Source organism: Eschrichtius robustus, chromosome 6, assembly GCF_028021215.1.
Source record: "Eschrichtius robustus isolate mEscRob2 chromosome 6, mEscRob2.pri, whole genome shotgun sequence".
Taxonomy (NCBI): domain Eukaryota; kingdom Metazoa; phylum Chordata; class Mammalia; order Artiodactyla; family Eschrichtiidae; genus Eschrichtius; species Eschrichtius robustus.
In genome coordinates, this window is record NC_090829.1 from 91,255,786 (window position 1) to 91,279,495 (window position 23,710).

At 40.4% G+C, this 23,710-nt stretch overlaps 1 protein-coding gene across 1 annotated transcript in view; it reads left to right on the forward strand.

The window, feature by feature from the left end:
- MYH15 (myosin heavy chain 15) overlaps positions 1-23,710 on the forward strand; it is a 182,889-nt gene that overhangs the window by 50,465 nt on the left and 108,714 nt on the right. Inside the window, 4 exon segments of the mRNA XM_068545552.1 lie at positions 6,853-6,956; positions 8,545-8,548; positions 14,094-14,141; positions 14,748-14,918. Of these exon segments, the coding sequence (XP_068401653.1) occupies positions 6,853-6,956; positions 8,545-8,548; positions 14,094-14,141; positions 14,748-14,918 (327 nt within the window).

Below are 23,710 nucleotides of genomic sequence, written 5' to 3' on the forward strand. Positions count from 1 at the left end.
CCCCCTTCAGGCTGTCTTCATGCAGCCAACCCCAGTCCACTCCCTAGGGTCTGACCTCTGAAGCCCAAGCCTCAGCTCCCAGCCCTCACCTGTCCCAGCGGGTGAGCAGACAACCGTCTCAGTCTGGTGGGTGCTGGTTGGCACTGATCCTCTGTGTGGGAATCTCTCTGCTTTGCCCTCTGCACCCCTGTTGCTGTGCTCTCCTCTCTGGCTCCAAAACACCAGTGAAGGGACTTCCTAGCGTGTGGAAACTTTTCCTCCTTCACAGCTCCCTCCCAGAGGTGCAGGTCCTGTCCCTATTCTTTTGTCTCTGTTTTTTCTTTTGCCCTACCCAGGTATGTGGGGATTTTCTTGCCTTTTGGGAAGTCTGAGTTCTTCTGCCAGCGTTCAGTAGGTGTTCTGTAGGGGTTTTTCCACATGTAGATGTATTTCTGATGTATTTGTGGGGAGGAAGGTGATCTGCACGTCTTATTCCTCTGCTATCTTCAAGATCCGCCTATGTTTCTTTTTTCCAGAGGTGTATGTTAGCCATTCTGTACTTCCTATGTATTCTAGACAGCTCTGGCTTGATATTTCACCAAGTTGAAAATGACTTCTGGTTTGGGAACTTGACACACCATTGAGATCAAGTTGAAATAGTTTTCCAGCATTACATCCCTATATAGACTTTTCTGAGCAAGGTCCAACAGTTGCCACTCCTCCCTGCTGAAGTCTACAGTTACATCCTTGAAAGACCCTGATCCCTGATTGTTCTTCACGGACCTCAGAGACACCTCTTCACTCAGCACCTGGAAGCTCCCTGCGCTCACCAGCCCCTCACCCACGCTCGTTCAAGACAGTGGCCATTTAATCACAGCCATAAATGTTAAAATAAACAAAATATTGAGCTGATGTTGAACCATACTCAGCAGGACAAGTAGCTAAGCTATTTCTTGGTAGTGAGGTTAGAGGTGTTTGGCAGCTTCTTGCCTTTTAAGACATTCGCCACCACATGCCTGCATGACATGCTATGATTATAGAAGAGGACTTGCTCTGTGTAAAACTAATGAGCCCATAGGAGGACTGAAATCAAACCTTCGTCTCTTTAATATTGTGTTCTCAGGGACTGAGTTACTACCCCAGCCTCTACTATAATGGAATCAGTGAAGCAAGCTAATATATTATTATTCAACAGTAAAAGAAAAGAAACCCTCATCCTCCATCCTCTCCCTCCCTCCCCCACTCTCCCTCTTGCTCATGCACTCTCTCTATTTCTCTCTCTCTCTTCTTCCATCTCCTGGAGACAGAGTAAGAAAGCACACTGTAAGGCTTTTCTTTTCTTAGGAATTGTACTGACTTTATAGAGACAATTGTCACGGCTAAGAATAGAGATGTATATGCTGTTGATGACAATTGCAGAAGATGGCAAAAATTCTTGCAGTGTTAACACGCTATACAAAATTTAGTTCTAGCTCTAATGCTAACTAACTCTGGGACTTTGGTCAAATACTGCATCTCTCTGAGCACCCCATGAAGAAGTTAAAATCTTCTGTGTGTCTTAGTGGTGGGGTGATTGGCATCTAAAGGGAATAATTCTTCGTGTATGAGCGTGTCCACACATTGTAGGAGGTTTTGCATTCCTGCTCCAAGGTGCTAAATACCAGTAACACTCTCAGTCACTATGACAATGGAAAAATGCCCACCCTGTTTCCAAATGCCCGCCTCCTTTAGGGGAAGGTACCATCCCGAGTTGAGAGGCACTATACGTGATTATCAGGAACTAAGGTTCTTCAGACCTAGTATTTTATGATTCCAGGAGAGTTCTAACTGTGCTGATCAGAAATAAGTTATTTTACTTTAAAAAGATTAATAATGATCAAACAATAATAATAATCAGTAGCCATTGAATGCTCACTATGGGTGCTATGCTATGTGCTTTGTATGGATAGCTTATTTAATCTAACAGCAAGCCTGCAAAATTGATCTTATTTACATTTCCATTTTATAGTTAAAGACAGTGAACCTTAGAACGATTAACTGCTCAAGGCAACATGGGTAATAAATACTGGATTGAGGGTGAGGAAGTGATAAAAGTGGAAAAGGGATGGGAAAGGGGGAACTAACATTTATTGGATGCTAAGTGCCAAATGTTGTGCTATGTATATTTACATCCACTGTCTCATTGAACCTCTCCCAACAACCGTGAGACAAGAATATTTTAATATTGTTATTTTACAGATGAGAAAGTGAGGGATCAAGGTGGTTAAAAATATGGCTATTTGACTCCATTTCTTTTCAGTTTTGTTTTTTTCTATCATATACTCTCGACCCCCAAGTAATCAAAGTCTTCTGTGAGGTTATTTTAAAAAGAGCTCAGACATGGGTCCATTTAGTCCCTGAAAAGTGGGCATGTAGATTTTCCTACCTCTGTCATCCTTCATTGGACAGAAAGTGATGAAAATGATTAATTGGTGAGCAGTATATTGGATTATCAGTTTTATTCATTGATTCAACACACATCATACCATCCATTTCTTCATCTGCTACAATTTCAGGCTTTCTTCCTGTTTCTTTGCTACTCCCCACCCATGGCCAGTTTCTCTCCCACTCCCACTTCTCAAGTATTTAGGGAATTAAAAGGGAGTGAGCAAGTTAGTCATGTTCTTTTTAACTTTCAAAGTGACTGCTATAGACAGAGAGTGATTTCCTCAGTGCTCTGGAGGATAAAAATCATTCCTGGTGCTTTATTTGTTCGGGTGTGCTCTTGACGCCAATAATAAAAAACTGTGATGCCATCCGGCTTATGGATTACTGTGGAAATGACTCAAGATAACTTATCAGGGAGTGAGTGACTCATAACTAAATCACTACCAGACACAAATTGGCTCCTGCTGCGTTCACTCTCCTGGGCAGCTAAAGGGTAGATGCAATAGGCCTATTTTAAATGTTAAGTCATTGGAGCACATTCTGCTTCCAGGCTTTGAGACTGTCCAGCTGAAAGTCACTCCTACTTGGAGTCTATCAGAAACCTGCTACTACAGCAGTGCCTTTGCATCATGGCAACAGGATCTGCATCTGTACAGCAGCATCAGGCACAGAGGTTGGAGCTCTCCCTAGTAGGTTATGAGAGAGCTTTTGCCACACACCTCCAGGGAGGGGAAATGCAGCCTGAGTTTTACAGTAGGAGAATCTGAGTCAGAATGATGCACTAAATTGCCATTCTCCCTGCACAGAGTTGAGAATGGCCTTGGGAACTAATATAATAAAGAAGGTGGAAGCTGAGGCTGGAAAGAATCTTCAAGAGCATAATTCAGGTGAAGAGACTGCAGCCCAGAGAGGTTAGGTCACTTGCCAAAGGTTATACAATTTATTAGCAACAGCAGCAGCAGGACAAGGGCTGGGGATTCGAGATTCCTAACCTACTCTACCAGTATTTTTCAAACTTTATGGTGTGTAGGAGTCAGAGGGGATTGTGTTAGAGTACAAATTCTGATTTGTAGGTCTGGGATGGGGGGAGACCCTCAAGATGGTGGAGGATTAAGACGTGGAGATCACCTTCCTCTCCAAAATTACATCAGAAATACATCTACATGTGGACAACTCCTACAGAACACCTACTGAACACTGGCAGAAGACATCAGACTTTCCGATAGCCATGTGGCTGACAGGGTCTTGGTGCCCCAGCTGGCTGTCAGGCCTGTGCCTCTGAGGTGGGAGAGCTGAGTTCAGGATATTGGTCCACCAGAGACCTCCCAGCTCCATGTAATATCAAATGGCGAAAGCTCTCCCAGAGATCTACATCTCAACACTAAGACCTAGCTCCACTCAACAACCAGCAAGCTACAGTGCTGGACACCCTATGCAAAACAACTAGAAAGACAGGAACACAACCCCACCCATTAGCAGAGAGGCTGCCTAAAATCATAATAAGGTCACAGACACCCCAAAACACACAACCAGATGTGGTGCTGCCCACCAGAAAGACAAGACCCAGCCTCATCCACCAGAACACAGGCACCAGTCCCCTCCACCAGGAAGCTTACACAATGCACTGAACCAACCTTAGCCACTGGGGGCAGACACCAAAAACAACTGGAACTATGAAACTGCAGCCTGTGAAAAGGAGACTGCAAACACAGTAAGTTAAGCAAAATGAGAAGACAGAGAAACACACAGCAGATGAAGGAGCAAGGTAAAAACCCACCAGACCAAACAAATGAAGAGGAAATAGGCAGTCTACCTGAAAAAGAATTCAGAGTAGTGATAGTAAAGATGATCCAAAATCTTGGAAATAGAATGGAGAAAAAACAAGAAACCTTTAACAAGGACCTAGAAGAAATAAAGAGCAAACAAACAATGATGAACATTATTGAATAAATGAAGTTAAAAATTCTCTAGAAGGAATCAATAGCAGAATAACAGAGGCAGAAGAATGGATAAGTGACCTGGAAGATAAAATAGTGGAAATAACTACTGCAGAGCAGAATAAAGAAAAGAGAATGAAAAGAATTGAGGACAGTCTTAGAAACAGAAAACTACAGGCCAATATCACTGAGGAACATAGATGCAAAAATCCTCAACAAAATACTAGCAAACAGAATCCAACAGCACATTAAAAGGATCATATACCATGATCAAGTGGGGTTTATCCCACTTGATACAAACAGATGGAGAGATATACCATGTTCTTGGATTGGAAGAATCAACATTGTGAAAATGACTATACTACCCAAAGCAATCTACAGCTTCACTGCAATCCCTGTCAAACTACCAATGGCATTTTTCACAGAACTATACATACAAAAAATTTTCACAGTTTGTATGGAAACACAAAGGACCCTGAATAGCCAAAGCAATCTTGAGAAAGAAAAACGGAGCTGGAGGAATCAGGCTCCCTGACTTCAGACTCTACTACAAAGCTATAGTAATCAAGACAGTATGGTACTGGCACAAAAACAGAAATATAGATCAATGGAACAGAATAGAAATCCCAGAGTTAAACCCAAGCACATATGGTCACCTTATTTTTGAGAAAGGAGGCAGGAATATACAATGGAGAAAAAACAGCCTCTTCAATAAGTGGTGCTGGGAAAACTGGACAGCTACATGTAAAAGAATGAAATTAGAACACTCCCTAACACCATACACAAAAATCAACTCAAAATGGATTAAAGACCTAAATGTAAGGCCAGACACTATCAAACTCTTAGAGGAAAACTTAGGCAGAACACTCTATGACATAAATCTCAGCAAGATCCTTTTTGACCCACTTCCTAGAGAAATGAAAATAAAAACAAAATAAACAAATGGGACCTAATGAAACTCAAAAGCTTTTGCACAGCAAAGGAAACCATAAACAAGAGAAAAAGACAACCGTCAGAATGGGAGAAAATATTTGCAAATGAAGCAACTGACAAAGGACTAATCTCCAAAATATACAAGCAGCTCATGCGGCTCAATATCAAAAAACAAACAACCCAATCCAAAAATGGGCAGAAGACATAAATAGACATTTCTCCAAAGAAGGTATGAAGATTGCCAACAAACACAGGAAAGGATGCTCAACATCACTAATCATTAGAGAAATGCAAATCAAAACTACAGTGAGGTATCACCTCACATTGGTCAGAATGGCCATCATCAAAAAATCTGCAAACAATAAGTGCTGGAGAGGGAGTGGAGTAAAGGGAACCCTCTTGCACTGTTGCTGAGAATATAAATTGATACAGACACTATGGAGAACAGTATGGAGGTGTCTTAGAAAACTAAAAATAGAACTACCATATGACCCAGCAATCCCACTACTGGGCATATACCCTGAGAAAGCCGTAATTCAAAAAGAGTCATGTACCACAATGTTCATTGCAGCTCTATTTACAATAGCCAGGACATGGAAGCAACCTAAGTGTCCATCGACAGATGAATGGATAAAGAACATGTGGCACATATATACAGTGGAATATTACTCAGCCATAAAAAGAAACGAAATTGAGTTATTTGTAGTGAGGTGGATGGACCTAGAGTCTGTCATACAGAGTGAATTAAGTCAGAAAGAGAAAAACATATACATGGACTCTAAAAAAAAAAAAATTGGTCTGAAGACCCTAGGGGCAGGACAGGAATAAAGACGCAGATGTAGAGAATGGACTTGAGGACACGGGGAGGGGGAAGGGTAAGTTGGGACGAAGTGAGAGTGGCTTGGACTTATATATACTACCAAATGTAAAATAGATAGGAAGCAGCCGCATACCACAGGGAGATCAGCTCGGTGCTTTGTAACCACCTAGAGGGGTGGGATAGGGAGGGTGGGAGGGAGATGCAAGAGGGAGGAGAATTGGGGATATATGTATATGTATAGCTGATTCACTTTGTTATAAAGCAGAAAGTAACACACCATTGTAAAGCAATTATACTCCATAAAGGTGTTAAATAAATAAATAAAAAGAAAAAAAATAGGTCTCGGATGAGATGCCAAGAGTTGGCATCTTTAACAATCTCTGAGGTGATGCCGACGCTGCAGGTCTTAGGACCACACTTTGAACAACAAGGCTTTAGACCATGTTGCCACACTACTCCAGGATATTTGGTCCTTTAGTGATAGGAACACGAATCTCTCACAGAAGTGTTGGGTAGGGAGACCCCAGGCTAGCTCAACTCCGTTCCCCACCTCTCTTCCGCTTTTCACCTCTCTCCCTCCCTTCTTGCTTTCCTCCCTTCCTTGCTTCTTTCTTCCTTTCCTCTTATATTCAGCATAAAGGTAGAACCACAGATAAATATGCTGGTTTTACTAGAAGGTGGTTGCTGATAGAGAATGCCCAGGATCAAAATGAGCACTGCTGTCAGACGAAGGAATACTTTCAATGTGATTTCCAGGTGACCTATGACGTTGATGCCTTGTCTAAGTCAATCTCTGAGAGAATGTTTAAGTGGCTGGTGGCATGTATCAACAGGGCCCTGGATACCAAGCTGTCAAGGCAGTTTTTCATTGGCATTCTTTTTTTTTTTAAACATGTTTTTATTTTTTATTTTCTTTCTTTTTTTAACATCTTTATTGGAGTATAATTGCTTTACAATGGTGTGTTAGTTTCTGCTTTATAACAAAGTGAATCAGCTACACATATACATATATCCCCATATCTCCTCCGTCTTGTGTCTCCCTCCGACCCTCTCTATCCCACGCCTCTAGGTGGTCACAAAGCACCAAGCTGATCTCCCTGTCCTATACGGCTGCTTCCCACTAGCTATTGGTTTTACATTTGGTAGTGTATATATGTCCATGCCACTCTCTTACTTTGTCCCAGCTTATCCTTCCCCCTCCCCATGTCCTCAAGTCCATTGTCTAGTAGGTCTGCGTCTTTATTCCCGTCCTGCCCCTAGGTTCTTCATGACCATTTTTTTTTTTTTTTAGATTCCATATATATATATATGTTTTTTTCTTTCTGACTTAATTCACTCTGTATGACAGACTCTAGGTCCATCCACTTCACTACAAATAACTCAATTTCGTTTCCTTTTATGGCTGAGTAATATTCCATTGTATATATGTACCACATCTTTATCCATTCATCTGTCGATGGACACTTAGGTTGCTTCCATGTCCTGGCTATTGTAAATAGAGCTGCAATGAACATTGTGGTACATGACTTTTTTTGAATTACGGCTTTCTCAGGGTATATTCCCAGTAGCGGGATTGCTGGGTCATATGGTAGTTCTATTTTTAGTTTTCTTAGGCACCACCATACTGTTCTCCATAGTGTCTGTATCAATTTATATTCTCACCAACAGTGCAAGAGGGTTCCCTTTACTCCACACCCTCTCCAGCATTAATTGTTTGCAGATTTTATGATGATGGCCATTCTGACTGGTGTGAGGTGATATCTCATTGTAGTTTTGATTTGTATTTCTCTAATGATTAATGATGTTGAGCATTCCTTCATGTGTTTGTTGAGAATCTGTATATCTTCTTTGGAGATATGTCTATTTACGTCTTCTGCCCGTTTTTGGATTGGGTTGTTTGTTTTACTGATATTGAGCCGCATGAGCTGCGTGTAAATTTTGGAGATTAATCCTTTGTCAGTTGCTTTGTCTGCAAATATTTTCTCCCATTCTGAGGGTGGTCTTTTCGACTTGTTTATGGTTTTCTTTGCTGTGCAAAAGCTTTTGAGTTTCATTAGGTCTCATTTGTTTATTTTTGTTTTTATTTCCATGTGTCTAGGATGTGGGTCAAAAAGGATCTTTCTGAGATTTATGACATAGAGCGTTCTGCCTATGTTTTCCTCTAAGAGTTTTATAGTGTCTGGCCTTACATTTAGGTCTTTAATCCATTTTGAGTTTATTTTTGTGTATGGTGTTAGTGTTCTAATTTCATTCTTTTACATGTAGCTGTCCAGTTTTCCCAGCACCACTTCTTGAAGAGGCTGTTTTTTCTCCATTGTATATTCCTGCCTCCTTTCTCAAAAATAAGGTGACCATATGTGCGTGGGTTTATCTCTGGACTTTCTATCCTGTTCCATTGATCTATATTTCTGTTTTTGTGCCAGTACCATACTGTCTTGACTACTGTAGCTTTGTAGTAGTGTGTGAAGTCCGGGAGCCTGATTCCTCCAGCTCCATTTTTCTTTCTCAAGATTGCTATGGCTATTCAGGATCTTTTGTGTTTCCACACAAATTGTGAAATTTTTTGTTCTAGTTCTGTGAAAAATGCCAGTGGTAGTTTGATAGGGATTGCATTGAATCTGTAGATTGCTTTGAGTAGTATAGTGATTTTCACAATGTTGATTCTTCCAATCCAAGAACATGGTATATCTCTCCATCTGTCTGTATCATCTTTAATTTTTTCTTCAGTGTCTTATAGTTTTCTGCATACAGGTCTTTTGTCTCCTTAGGCAGCTTTATTCGTAGGTATTTTATTCTTTTTGTTGCAATGGTAAATGGGAGTGTTTCCTTAATTTCTCTTTCAGATTTTTCATCATTAATGTATAGGAATGCAAGAGATTTCTGTGCATTAATTTTGTATCCTGCTACTTTACCGAATTCATTGATTAGCTCTAGTAGTTTTGTGGTAGCATCTTTAGGAGTCTCTATATATAGTGTCATGTCATCTGCAAAGAGTGACAGCTTTACTTTTTCTTTTCCCATTTTGATTCCTTTTATTTCTTTTTCTTCTCTGATTGCTGTGGCTAAGACTTCCAAAACAATGTTGAATAATAGTGGTGAGAATGGACAACCTTGTCTTGTTGCTGACCTTAGAGGAAATGGTTTCAGTTTTTCTCCACTGAGAACAATGTTGGCTGTGGGTTTGTCATATATGGCCTTTATTATGTTGAGGTAAGTTAAGTTCCCTCTTTGCCTACTTTCTGGAGGATTTTTATCATAAATGGGTGTTGAAGTTTGTCGAAGGCTTTTTCTGCATCTATTGAGATGATCATGTGGTTTTTATTCTTTAATTTTTTAATGTGGTTTATCACATTGATTGATTTGCATATATTGAAGAATCCTTGCATTCCTGGGATAAATCCCACTTGATCGTGGTATATGATCCTTTTAATGTGCTGTTGGATTCTGTTTGCTAGTATTTTGTTGAGGATTTTTGCATCTATGTTCCTCAGTGATATTGGCCTGTAGTTTTCTTTTTTGTGACATCTTTGTCTGGTTTTGTTATCAGGGTGATGGTGGCCTTGTAGAATGAGTTTGGGGTTTGTTCCTCCCCCTGCTATATTTTGGAAGAGTTTGAGAAGGATAGGTGTTAGCTCTTCTCTAAATGTTTGGTAGAATTTGGCTGTGAAGCCATCTGGTCCTGGGCTTTTATCTGTTGGAAGATTTTTAATGACAGTCTCAATTTCAGTCCTTGTGATTGGTCTGTTTATATTTTCTATTTCTTCCTTGTTCAGTCTTGAAGGTTGTGCTTTTCTAAGAATTTGTCCATTTCTTTCAGGTTGTCTATTTTATTGGCATATAGTTGCTTGTAGTAATGTCTCACGATCCTTTGTATTTCTGCAGTTACAGTTGTTACTTCTCCTTTTTCATTTCTAATTCTAGCGAATTGAGCCTTCTCTCTTTTTTTCTTGAGGAATCTGCCCAATAGTTTATCAATTTTGTTTATCTTCACAAAGAACCAGCTTTTAGCTTTACTGATCTTTGCCATTGTTTCCCTCATTTCTCTTTCAGTTATTTCTGACCTGATCTGATCTTTATGATTTCCTTCCTTCTGCCAACTTCAGGGTTTTTTGGTTCCTTTTTCTCTAATTGCTTTAGGTGTAAGGTTAGGTTGTTTATTTTAGATTCCTCCTGTTTCTTAAGGTAGGACTGCATTGCCATAAACTTCCCTCTTAGAACTGCCTTTGCTGCATCCCACAGGTTTTGGATCATTGTGGTTTCATTGTCATTTGTTTTTAGGTATTTTTTGATTTCCTCTTTGATTTCTTCAGTGATCTCTTGGTTATTAAGTAGTGTATTGTCTAGTCTCCATGTGTTTGTATTTTTTACTGATTTTTTCCTGTAATTGATATCTGGTTTCATAGTGTTGTGGTCGGAGAAGATACTTAATACGATTTCGATTTTCTTAAATTTACCAAGGCTTGACTTCTGACCCAAGATATGATCTATCCTGGAGAATGTTCCATTAGCACTTGAGGAGAAGATGTATTCTGTTGTTTTTGGATGGGACTTCCTAAAAATATCAATTAAGTCCATCCTGTTCAATGTATCATTTAAAGCCTGTATTTGCTTATTTCTTTTCTTTTTGGTTGATCTGTCCATTGGTGAAAGTGGGGTGTTAACGTCCCCTACTATGATTGTGTTACTGTCGTTTTCTCGTTTTTTGGCTGTTAGCATTTGCCTTATGTATTGTGATGCTCCTTTTTTGGGTTCATATATTTTTACAATTGTTATATCTTCTTCTCTGATTGGTCCATTGCTCATTATTTAGTGTCCTTCTTTGTCTCTTGTAATAGTCTTTGTTTTAAAGTCTGTTTTGTCTTATATGAGAATTGCTACTCCAGCTTTCTTTTGATTTCCATTTGCATGGAATATCTTTTTCCATCCCCTCACTTTCAGTCTGTATGTGTCCCTAGGTCTGAAGTGGGTCTCTTGTAGACAGCCTATATATGGGTCTTGTTTTTGTATCCATTCAGCCAGTCTATGTCTTTTGGTTGGAGCATTTAATCCATTTACATTTAAGGTAATTATCAATATGTATGTTCCTATTACCATTTTCTTAATTGTTTTGGGTTTGTTATTGTAGGTCTTTTCCTTCTCTTGTGTTTCCTGTCTAGAGAAGTTCTTTTAGAATTTGTTGTAAAGCTGGTTTGGTGGTGCTGAATTCTCTTAGCTTTTGCTTGTCTGTAAAGGTTTTAATTTCTCCATCAAATCTGAATGAGATCCTTGCTGGGTAGAGTAATTTTGGTTGTAGGTTTTTCCCTTTCATGACTTTAAATATGTCCTGCCACTCCCTTCTGGCCTGCAGTGTTTCTGCTCTAAGATCAGCTGTTAACCTTTTGGGGATTCCCTGTATGTTATTTGTTGTTTTTCCCTTGCTGCTATTAATATTTTTTCTTTGTATTTAATTTTTGATAATTTGATTAATATGTGTCTTGGCGTGTTTTTCCTTGGATTTATCCTGTATGGGGCATTCTGCACTTCCTGGACTTGATTAATTATTTCCTTTCCCATATTAGGAAAGCTTTCAACTATAATGTCTTCAAATATTTTCTCAGTCATTTTCTTTTTCTCTTCTTCTTCTGGGACCCCTATAATTCGAATATTGGTGCATTTTATGTTGTCCCAGAGGTCTCTGAGACTCTCCTCTATTCTCTTCATTGTTTTTTCTTCATTCTGCTCTGCAGTAGTTATATCCACTATTTTGTCTTCCAGTCACTTATCCATTCTTCTGACTCAGTTATTCTGCTATTGATCCTTCTAGAGAATTCTAAATTTCCTTTATTGTGTTGTTCATCATTGTTTGTTTGCTCTTTATTTCTTCTAGGTCCTTGTTAAACGTTTCTAGTGTTTTCTCCATTCTATTTCCAAGATTTTAGATTATCTCCACTATCATTATTCTGAATTGTTTTTCAGGTAGACTGCCTATTTCCTCTTCATTTGTTCGGTCTGGTGGGTTTTTACCTTTCTCCTTTCTCCTTTCTGTTTTTGGTGTCTGCCCCCAGTGGCTAAGGTTGGTTCAGTGGGTTGTGTAGGCTTCCTGGTGGAGGGGTCTAGTGCCTGTGTTCTGGTAGATGAGAGTGGATCTTGTCTTTCTGGTGGACAGGTCCACATCCGGTGGTGTGTTTTGGGGTGTCTGTGACCTTATTATGATTTTAGGCAGCCTCTCTGCTAATGGGTGGGTTGTGTTCCTGTCTTGGTAGTTGTTTTTCATAGGATGTCCAGCACTGTAGCTTGCTGTTCGTTGAGTGGAGCTGGGTCTTGATGTTGAGAATGAGATATGTGGGAGATTTTCACCTTTTGATATTACATGGAGGTGGGAGGTCTCTGGTGAACCAATGTCCTGAACTCGGCTCTCCCACCTCAGAGGCACAGACCTGACACCTGGCCAGAGCACCAAGACTCTGTCATCCACACAGCTCAGAATAAAAGGGAGAAAACAGAAAGAAAGAATGAGAAAAATAAATAAAATAAAACAAAGTTATTAAAATAAAAAAAATTATTAAAATAAATTTAAAAAGTAATAAAAAAGAAGAAAGAAAGAAGAGAGCAACCAAAGCAAAAAACAAATCCACCAATTATAACAAGTGCTAAAAACTATACTAAAAAAAAAAGAAAAAAGAAAAATTTGACAGACAGAACCGTAGGACAAATGGGAAAAGCAAAGCTATACAGACAAAATCACACACAGAAGCATACACATACACACTCACAAAAAGAGAAAAAGGAAGAATATATATATATCATTGGTCCCAAAGTCCACCTTCTCAATTTGGGATGATTAGTTGTCTATTCAGGTGTTCAACAGATGCAGGCACACCAAGTTGTTTGTGGAGCTTGAATCTGCTGCTTCTGAGGCTGCTGGGAGAGATTTCCCTTTCTCTTCTTTGTTCTCACAGCTCCCGGGTTCAGCTTTGGATTTGGCCCCGCCTCTGCGTGTAGCTCGCCTGAGGGCGTCTGTTCTTTGCTCAGAGAGGATGGGGTTAGAGTAGCAGCTGATTCGGGGGCTCTGGCTCACTCAGTCTTGGGGGAGGGAGGGGTACGGATGCGGGGCGAGCCTGCGGCGGCAGAGGCCGGCGTGACGCTGTATCGGCCTGAGGTGTGCCACGCGTTCTCCCGGGGAAGTTGTCCCCGGATCACAGGACCCTGGCAGTGGCGGGCTGCACAGGCTCCCGGGAGGGGTGGTGTGGATAGTGACCTGTGTTGCACACAGGCTTCTTGGTGGCGGCAGCAGCAGCCTTAGCGTCTCATGCCCGTCTCTGGGGTCCGCGCTGATAGCCGCGGCTCACGCCCGTCTCTGGAGCTCCTTTAAGCTGAGCTCTTAATCCCCTCTCCTCGCGCACCAGGAAACAAAGAGGCAAGAAAAAGTCTCTTGCCCCTTCGGCAGCTGCAGACTTTTTCCCGGACTCCCTCCTGGCTAGCTGTGGCACACTAGCCCCTTCAGGCTGTGTTCACGCCGCCAACCCCAGTCCTCTCCCTGGGATCTGACCTCCGAAGCCCGAGCCTCAGCTCCCAGCCCCCGCCCGCCCCGGCGGGTGAGCAGACAAGCCTCTCGGGCTGGTGAGTGCTGGTGGGCACCGATCCTCTGTGCGGGAATCTCTCCGCTTTGCCCTCCGCACCCCTGTTGCTGCGCTCTCCTCCGTGGCTCTGAAGCTTCCCCCCTCCGCCACCCGCAGTCTCCGTCCGCGAAGGGGCTTCCTAGTGTGTGGAAACCTTTCCTCCTTCACAGCTCCCTCCCACTGGTGCGGGTCCCATCCCTATTCTTTTGTCTCTGTTTTTTCTTTTTTCTTTTGCCCTACCTAGGTTCATGGGGAGTTTCTTGCCTTTTGGGAAGTCTGAGGTCTTCTGCCAGGGTTCAGTAGGTGTTCTGTAGGAGTTGTTCCACGTGTAGATGTATTTCTGATGTATTTGTGGGGAGGAAGGTGATCTCCACGTCTTACTCTTTCGCCATCTTGAAGCTAATCTTCATTGGCATTCTTGACATCACTGGTTTTGAGATGCTTAATGTAAGTATATTTGTTAAGAATGAAATCAATGTATATTTACAAGGAGATAAGACTATGTGAATTGAATTTCAGAAAATTTAGTCAAAGCATGGTGAGATTCATTCTGTGCAAACCTGAAGAGTTACTTTGGTTGGAAAAAGCTATTATTAATAGTAACAAATAACAGTATTATTATAGTTAATAGTGTTAAGAAATTAATTCAGCCTTAAATAGAGGTAAATAAGGACATCTTTTATGATTTTGAATTGTAGTATTGTTAAGTGTTATTTGACTGTTATAATCTTTAGTTTGCAGGTATAGATGAAGGAGGTAAGAATTTAATTGTGCTATTTTTACTTATTGGGTCTATTTGCCAACATATGGTAGTGGTTATGGTTTTCTCTTTACATTTTTCCAAGTGGACCTCAATTTTATTTCATTTTTTTATTGAGGTATATTTGACAATTAAAAAATGTATATATTTAAGTAGCACAACTTAATGATTTGGTGCACATATACACTGTGAAATAATCACCACAATCAAGTTAATTAACCATCACCTCCAATAATAACCATTTTCTCAATTTTATTTTTATCTCTTCTTCCTACCTAATCACAGCCTTGAAGTATAACAGCCTTGAACAAATTTGCATTCATTTTACCAATGAAAATTTACAACAGTTCTTCAGTCAGCACATGCTGGTTTTGGAGCAAAAGGAAAATAAGAGAGAAGGCATTGACTGAGTGTCCATTGAGTTTGGCCTGGACTTGCAAGCCTGCGAAGATCTCATTGAGAAGGTGATGTGTGTTTTTCTCCTCATCCATCTTCGTTTAAGGAGACTTGTCCCTGCCTGCCATGTTGATCCATGTCAGGACCCAGGCTCTGTCAAGGGGACGGGAAATAGGGCAGGAGAGCTCTGCACGTTTTCTCTTAATGTTTTTTTTGTGCAGCACCATAGCATCCTAACTAAACTCTCGCGTCAGTTACCTACTCCATCATCTCTAACTCACACTGTCGCTACACATTTGCTGCTTACACATGACCTCCACTGTTAATGGGTGAGGAAGCTTGTTGAGATGAAAAAGGGTCCTGTTCTTGACTGGAAAAACACAGAGCTGAAAAGATGAACCCTGTAGGGCCTGGCTGATTAACATAAGGTGAATGAGTAGACCCAGAGCAGCTTAACGAAATTTGGCAAATTAACATGCAAACAAACCATTGCCATAAATCCTCAAGGCCGCTACCTTGAAGGATGTAGTTTGTTCATTTAATTGGACAAGTACCAGTTAGTTTAAGTAATTTATGACAGTACTTCATGGCTTATTAGTAAATTAGCTGCAGTGTATGGTTTCTGAATTCGATGATGTTCCTCTACTCTGAACTCTTTCCATGTGCTCTGGAAAAGATAAACCAGATTTGCTGGGGAAATTCAGTATGGTTTTTCCTGTGGCTTTTTCCAAGGGAGCAAGCATGGTGGGGTGTGAACAGCTACATGCCCTTGTGTCTTGGTATAGCCATGGATTGCAGTGAATTCTGGACACAGGTCTGGGTAGCTATGCTATGCTGTCACATTTGATTCTCAGTAACCCTGTCAGGAAGGGGCAAGGGTGACTGACCTTTCACTGTCCTTTGTGGGGTCTAGATTTTATCAATCACTGTCCCATCCATTTTATATGTTAGACTTAGATGAAACTAAATCTTCCTTGATAATAGCCATTATTCCTAATGGGAGTGGACATCACATTGATTTTACTTGTTTTATAACCAGTGAACTTCCTGGGGGGAGGAAAGGCTGATTAAAAAGTAATGATAATGAACCAGCTTGTGAGCTGATTAAAAATAATGATAATAATGACCCAACCATGATCTGGTAAATGTTTGTTGGCATTATTAAAGCTATAGTTTCCTAATTAGAAATGAAACAATAGAACTGGAGCTCCTTCGAGGGGCAGATTTAACTTTGGGCAATTGTCACCTATAATATCTACTTACTCTGATTATGACAAGATACTGTGTTCAGGCAGGAAGGTGGGATGCAGACATTATTCAGATCCTAATAGCCCTGTGAATGCTACTGATTTGTAGTTGATCTGAAGCCTGTTATCTTATTTATGACAAGGTTATTCTAAATAAGACACTAGAAACCTAGATGTAATTTCCTGTTGTACTATCTACTGATATGATAAAATGAGAAAAAAAAAAAACTGAGCAGATGATAGAAGGAAAAGATAATTCTTTGGTTTCCTGTGAATGATTTCAAAGGTGTTCAGGTCAGGCAAATGCGGAATACCAAAACGTTTCTTGAAATGATTCTATATTTTGAAAAGATCATTGTGTTTGCTCAGGTACGTGAAGGAAATTTGTAGTAAATATTAATGATCAAACTCACTCTTTGAAACAGAATGCATCATGGGAAGTTTTATAGTTCAAAGGAACTAAGATACATCAATACATATAATATGTCTTATAGAATGCATCTGTGTGTGTGTATATCAGGAAAAGAGAGATTTTCATACATGTAAATTTTGTGTTTTTACATGTACAAAAAAGTTTATATCAAACTGAAAAAAAGTATTTTCTTACCAAGTTTGTTAATTTGGTCTTCAAACATACAGTAATCTTCTTCTATACATATGCAGTGAACAGATCTATTACAGGATTAGCTCACACTTATCTCATTACTTGAAATATTCTAGTTTGTTTAGAACTTGAGCATCAGTAATTTACATATCAAAGTATTAACATTGATTACATTTATGGTTTTACATTAGGTATTGGTAAAGAGATTATTTTTATTATTGTTTTAAACAAATACATCCAAAATTATATATTTAAAAACTGTTGCCCCTTCAATGAGTCACTTGAGAGGCTACATCCTTCTTCCAATAATTCCGCCGATTTGGAAAAAGTCCCTCATGGGATGGGGATTGGGATAAATTGTTAGGTTGTTACTATCTTTGAGAGAAAATTAACTTCAATACTGATCATCTTACCTGTTTTCAAGTCCAAACTGTATTACCAACTTGGTCACATTTTTCACCTGATTTGTCTGACTTGACCTAGATAACTTGTGATTGTTTCTATGCAATGATCCACGGTCAGACAACGGGATGTTTCCACATGCCAATAGTCAAAGGTGTCAGATATCCCATAGAAGTTTCTAAAATATTTAAATCCTGGTAGCATCCTGTCAATGACTGTTGTTGTCTCCCAAGTAGAGTTCTTTGGATATGCTAATTCTGTTTTTATTTTTGTTTGTGTTTTTATTATAAAGTGAATCACATTAATATCTAGTTAGTTATCCCTTGTATGCACATGAATATTTTCTTTAAACATATAACATTGTGTTTTTTGGCTCACAACTCTTACTTTCTGCCTAACTATTGCCCACAGCAAAGCAGCGCAGGTCCCAAAGCTCGAACCTGTATGTCTTAGTGTTCGCCTATCAATTAATTCCTTAACAGAAATTTCCTGAGGACCTAGATTTTAGTCACCTCAGGACCTACTCTGCTAAGGGTTGTGAGAAATACAAACCAGAGACATCATCCTGGCACTCAAGGTACTGAAGATATAATTGGAAAGATGTCTTAAGACCAAAATTTTACTAGTTTTCAAAGTTTAACAAGTAAATGTATTTAGCAACTACTTGTTTTGATCACTTCCTCCTCACCCCAGTGGTGAGAGAGGGATTCCTATCCTAGGGTTATGGGAATGGCTGAACATATGACACCTGACACTGGACAGATGAGATTGACAGCAGCTTATAAGTCACATATACTCACAGCCTGGGGGAGGAGGACACGGCCTGCCATGTGAGGCCACATGGCAGTTGCACTTGGGGGCAGAATGAAAAAGCGAGAGCTGTGGGAGCCGGGCTTTGTAGTGATAATAGGGTGAGGTGACACTGATTCCCACTGGAGGATGTGATTGGCTTGCTTGAATATGGGCTGGCAGGTAACTGAAATCCCTTGCTCAAGAATAAGCAGGCTCGGGACTTCCCTGGTGGTTCAGTGGTTAAGAATCCACCTGCCAATGCAGGGGACACGGGTTGGAGTCCTGGTCCGGGAAGATCCCACATGCCCGCAGAGCAACTAAGCCCGTGCACCGCAATTATGAGCCTGCGCTCTAGAGCCCGGGAGCCACAACTGCTGAGCCCACGTGCCACAACTACTGAAGCCCGTGTGCCTAGAGCCTGTGCTCCGCAACAAGAGAAGCCACCGCAATGAGAAGCCAGCGTACCACAGCGAAGAGTAACCCCCGCTCACTGCAACTAGAGAAAGCCCGTGTGCAGCAACAAAGACCCAATGCAGCCAAAAATAAATAAATAAATAAAATTTAAAAAACAAAAAAAGAATAAGCAGGCTCTGTGCCTGTTCCCATGATAAAGAATGTTGCATGGCTGGAGGACCTAACCCACTGTAGAACATGGGGAGGGGAACCCCTGATCAGGTCATTTGAGGCTCTCCTGGTTTTCCCCTGATGTCAAAGCCCACAAAATATTGGACCTTAATTTTAGGCCTAATACTACATTACTATTTATAAAACTTTGAATTAAATGCTGTGGAAAACTTAAGCATTTGTTATAAATACCACTTGCCTTTAGGATGTATGCAGTCAAATAGGAGATTTGTAAGTCTAATAAGTGTAAAAATATGTGTCAGGATAAATGCAGCAAAGTCACAGACAAAGGCCCACAGAGCTCAGAAGAGCAGAGGTCACCTCTGCCTGCAGGAATCTAGGAAAGCCTGGTGGGAAGGGGGGTAAAATTTCAGCTGGGTCTGAAGAAATGGATATGATTTCAGCAGGTGAAAAGAGGAAGATAGTGAGCATGTGAAAGGACAGGCAAGAGCAAAGGCTTAGAGACAGGAAAGCAATGGACACATTTCAAAATCTGCTTAGAGCTTGGAGTATACAGATGGAAGTATCTAGAAGTAAAAAAGGAAGGTCAGGCTGTGAAGGGATCTTAATGAATTTTGACATTTTTTAGGCAACGGGGAGACAGAGAAGTTTCCACACTGGGCAATGGGGCAGTCAGAGATGCTTGGGTTTAATCTGGTGGGTTTATGTATGGGGTCTGGGATGGGAGGAAAGCTAGAGTTAGGGCAATTAAGAAGCTATTACAGGGGGATTAACCAAGATGGCGGAGTAGAAGGACGTGCTCTCTCTCCCTCTTGCGAGAGCACCAGAATCACAACTGGCTGCTGGACAATCATTGACAGGAAGACCCTGGACTTCACCAAGGAGGGTACCCCACATCCAAGGACAGAGGAGAAGCCACAGTGAGACGGTAGGAGGGGCGCAATCAGAGTAAAATCTAATCCCATAACTGCTGGGTGGGTGACTCACAGACTGGCAAACACTTATACCACAGAAGTCCACCCACTGGAGTGAAGGATCTGAGCCCCACGTCAGGCTTCCCAACCTGGGGGTCCGGCAACAGGAGGAGGAATTCCTAGAGAATCAGACTTTGAAGCCTAGTGGGAATTGATTGCAGGACTTCGACAGGACTGGGGGAAACAGAGACCCCACTCTTGGAGGGCGCACACGGAATAGTGTGTGCATCGGGACCCGGGGGAAGGAGCAGTGACCCCGGGGGAGACTGAACCAGACCTACCTGCTAGTGTTGGAGGGTCTCCTGCAGAGGCGGGGGCTGGCTCTGTTTCACCGTGGGGACAAGGACACTGGCAGCGGAGGTTCTGGGAAGTACTCCTTGGCGTGAGCCCTCTCAGAGTCTGCCATTAGCCCCACCAAAGAGCCCAGGTAGGCTCCACTGTTGGGTTGCCTCAGGCAAAACAACCAACAGGGAGGGAACCCAGCCCCACCCATCAACAGTCAAGTGGACTAAAGTTTTACGGAGCTCTGACTGCCACAGCAACAGTCAGCTCTACCCACCACCAGAGCCTCCCATCAAGCCTCTTAGATAGCCTCAACCACCAGAGGGCAGACAGCAGAAGCAAGAAAAACTACAATCCTGCAGCCTGTGGACCAAAAACCACAGTTACAGAAAGATAGACAAGATGAAAAGGCAGAGGGCTATATACCAGATGAAGGAACAAGAAAAAACCCCAGAAAAACAACTAAATGAAGTGGAGATAGGCAACCTTCCAGAAAAAGAATTCAGAATAATGATAGTGAAGATGATCCAGGACCTCGGAATAAGAATGGAGGCAAAGATTGAGAAGATGCAAGAAATGTTTAACAAAGACCTAGAAGAATTAAAGAACAAACAAACAGAGATGACCAATACAATAACTGAAATGAAAACTACACTAGAAGGAATCAATAGCAGAATAACTGAGGCAGAAGAACGGATAAGTGACCTGGAAGACAGAATGGTGGAATTCACTGCTGAGGAACAGACTAAAGAAAAAAGAATGAAAAGAAATGAAGACAGCCTAAGAGACCTCTGGGACAACATTAAACGCAACAACATTCGCATTATAGGGGTCCCAGAAGGTGAAGAGAGAGAGAAAGGACCAGAGAAAATATTTGAAGAGATTATAGTCGAAAACTTCCCTAACACGGGAAAGGCAATAGCCACCCAAGTCCAGGAAGTGCAGAGAGTCCCATACAGGATAAACCCAAGGAGAAACACGCCGAGACACATAGTAATCAAAGTGGCAAAAATTAAAGACAAAGAAAAATTATTGAAAGCAGCAAGGGAAAAACGACAAATAACATACAAGGGAACTCCCATAAGGTTAACAGCTGATTTCTCAGCAGAAACTCTGCAAGCCAGAAGGGAGTGGCATGATATATTTAAAGTGATGAAAGGGAAGAACCTACAACCAAGATTACTCTACCCGGCAAGGATCTCATTTAGATTTGATGGAGAAATCAAAAGCTTTACAGACAAGCAAAAGCTAAGAGAATTCAGCACCACCAAACCAGCTCTACAACAAATGCTAAAGGAACTTCTCTAAGTGGGAAACACAAGAGAAGAAAAGGACCTACAAAAACAAACCCAAAACAATTAAGAAAATGGTCATAGGAACATACATATTGATAATTACCTTAAACGTGAATGGATTAAATGCCCCAACCAAAAGACATAGACTGGCTGAATGGATACAAAAACAAGACCCATATATATGCTGTCTACAAGAGACCCACTTGAGACCTAGGGACACATACAGACTGAAAGTGAGGGGATGGAAAAAGATATTCCATGCAAATGGAAATCAAAAGAAAGCTGGAGTAGCTATACTCATATCAGATAAAATAGACTTTAAAATAAAGACTGTTACAAGAGACAAGGAAGGACACTACATAATGATCAAGGGATCAATCCAAGAAGAAGATATAACAATTATAAATATATATGCACCCAACATAGGAGCACCTCAATACATAAGGCAACTGCTAACAGCTATAAAAGAGGAAATTGACAGTAACACAATCATAGTGGGGGACTTTAACACCTCACTTACACCAATGGACAGATCATCCAAAATGAAAATAAATAAGGAAACAGAAGCTTTAAATGACACAATAGACCAGATAGATTTAATTGATATATATAGGACATTCCATCCAAAAACAGCAGATTACACGTTCTTCTCAAGTGCTCATGGAACATTCTCCAGGATAGATCACATCTTGGGTCACAAATCAAGCCTCAGTAAATTTAAGAAAATTGAAATCATATCAAGCATCTTTTCTGACCACAACGCTATGAGATTAGAAATGAATTACAGGGAAAAAAACGTAAAAAAGACAAACATATGGAGGCTAAACAATACGTTACTAAATAACCAAGAGATCACTGAAGAAATCAAAGAGGAAATAAAAAAATACCTAGAGACAAATGACAAGGAAAACATGACAACCCAAAACCTATGGGATGCAGCGAAAGCAGTTCTAAGAGGGAAGTTTATAGCTATACAAGCCTACCTAAAGAAACAAGAAAAATCTCAAGTAAACAATCTAACCTTACACCTAAAGAAACTAGAGAAAGAAGAACAAACAAAACCCAAAGTTAGCAGAAGGAAAGAAATCATAAAGATCAGAGCAGAAATAAATGAAATAGAAACAAAGAAAACAATAGCAAAGATCAATAAAACTAAAAGTTGGTTCTTTGAGAAGATAAACAAAATTGATAAGCCATTAGCCAGACTCATCAAGAAAAAGAGGGAGAGGACTCAAATCAATAAAATCAGAAATGAAAAAGGAGAAGTTACAACAGACACCGCAGAAATACAAAGCATCCTAAGAGACTACTACAAGCAACTTTATGCCAATAAAATGGACAACCTGGAAGAAATGGACAAATTTTTAGAAAGGTATAAACTTCCAAGACTGAACCAGGAAGAAACAGAAAATATGAACAGACCAATCACAAGTAATGAAATTGAAACTGTGATTAAAAATCTTCCAACAAACAAAAGTCCAGGACCAGATGGCTTCACAGGTGAATTCTATCAAACATTTAGAGAAGAGCTAACACCTATCCTTCTCAAACTCTTCCAAAAAATTGCAGAGGAAGGAACACTCCCAAACTCATTCTATGAGGCCACCATCACCCTGATACCAAAACCAGACAAAGACACTACAAAAAAAGAAAATTACAGACCAATATCACTGATGAATATAGATGCAAAAATCCTCAACAAAATACTAGCAAACAGAATCCAACAACACATTAAAAGGATCATACACCACGATCAAGTGGGATTTATCCCAGGGATGCAAGGATTCTTCAATATACGCAAATCAATCAATGTGATACACCATATTTACAAATTGAAGAATAAAAACCATATGATCATCTCAATGGATGCAGAAAAAGCTTTTGACAAAATTCAACACCCATTTATGATAAAAACTCTCCAGAAAGTGGGCATAGAGGGAACCTACCTCAACATAATAAAGGCCATATATGACAAACCCACAGCAAACATCATTCTCAATGGTGAAAAACTGAAAGCGTTTCCTCTAAGATCAGGAACGAGACAAGGATGTCCACTCTCACCACTATTATTCAACATAGTTCTGGAAGTCCTAGCCACGGCAATAAGAGAAGAAAAATAAATAAAAGGAATACAAATTGCAAAAGAAGAAGTAAAACTGTCACTGTTTGCGGATGACATGATACTATACATAGAGAATCCTAAAACTGCCACCAGAAAACTGCTAGAGCTAATTAATGAATATGGTAACGTTGCAGGATACAAAATTAATGCACAGAAATCTCTTGCATTCCTATACACTAATGATGAAAAATCTGAAAGAGAAATTATGGAAACACTCCCATTTACCATTGCAACAAAAAGAATAAAATACCTAGGAATAAACCTACCTAGGGAGACAAAAGACCTGTATGCAGAAAACTATAAGACACTGATGAAAGAAATTAAAGATGATACCAACAGATGGAGAGATATACCATGTTCTTGGATTGGAAGAATCAACCTTGTGAAAATGAGTATACTACCCAAAGCAATCTACAGATTCAATGCAATCCCTATCAAATTACCAATGGCATTTTTTACGGAGCTAGAACAAATCATGTTAAAATTTGTATGGAGACACAAAAGACCCCGAATAGCCAAAGCAGTCTTGAGGCAAAAAAATGGAGCTGGAGGAATCA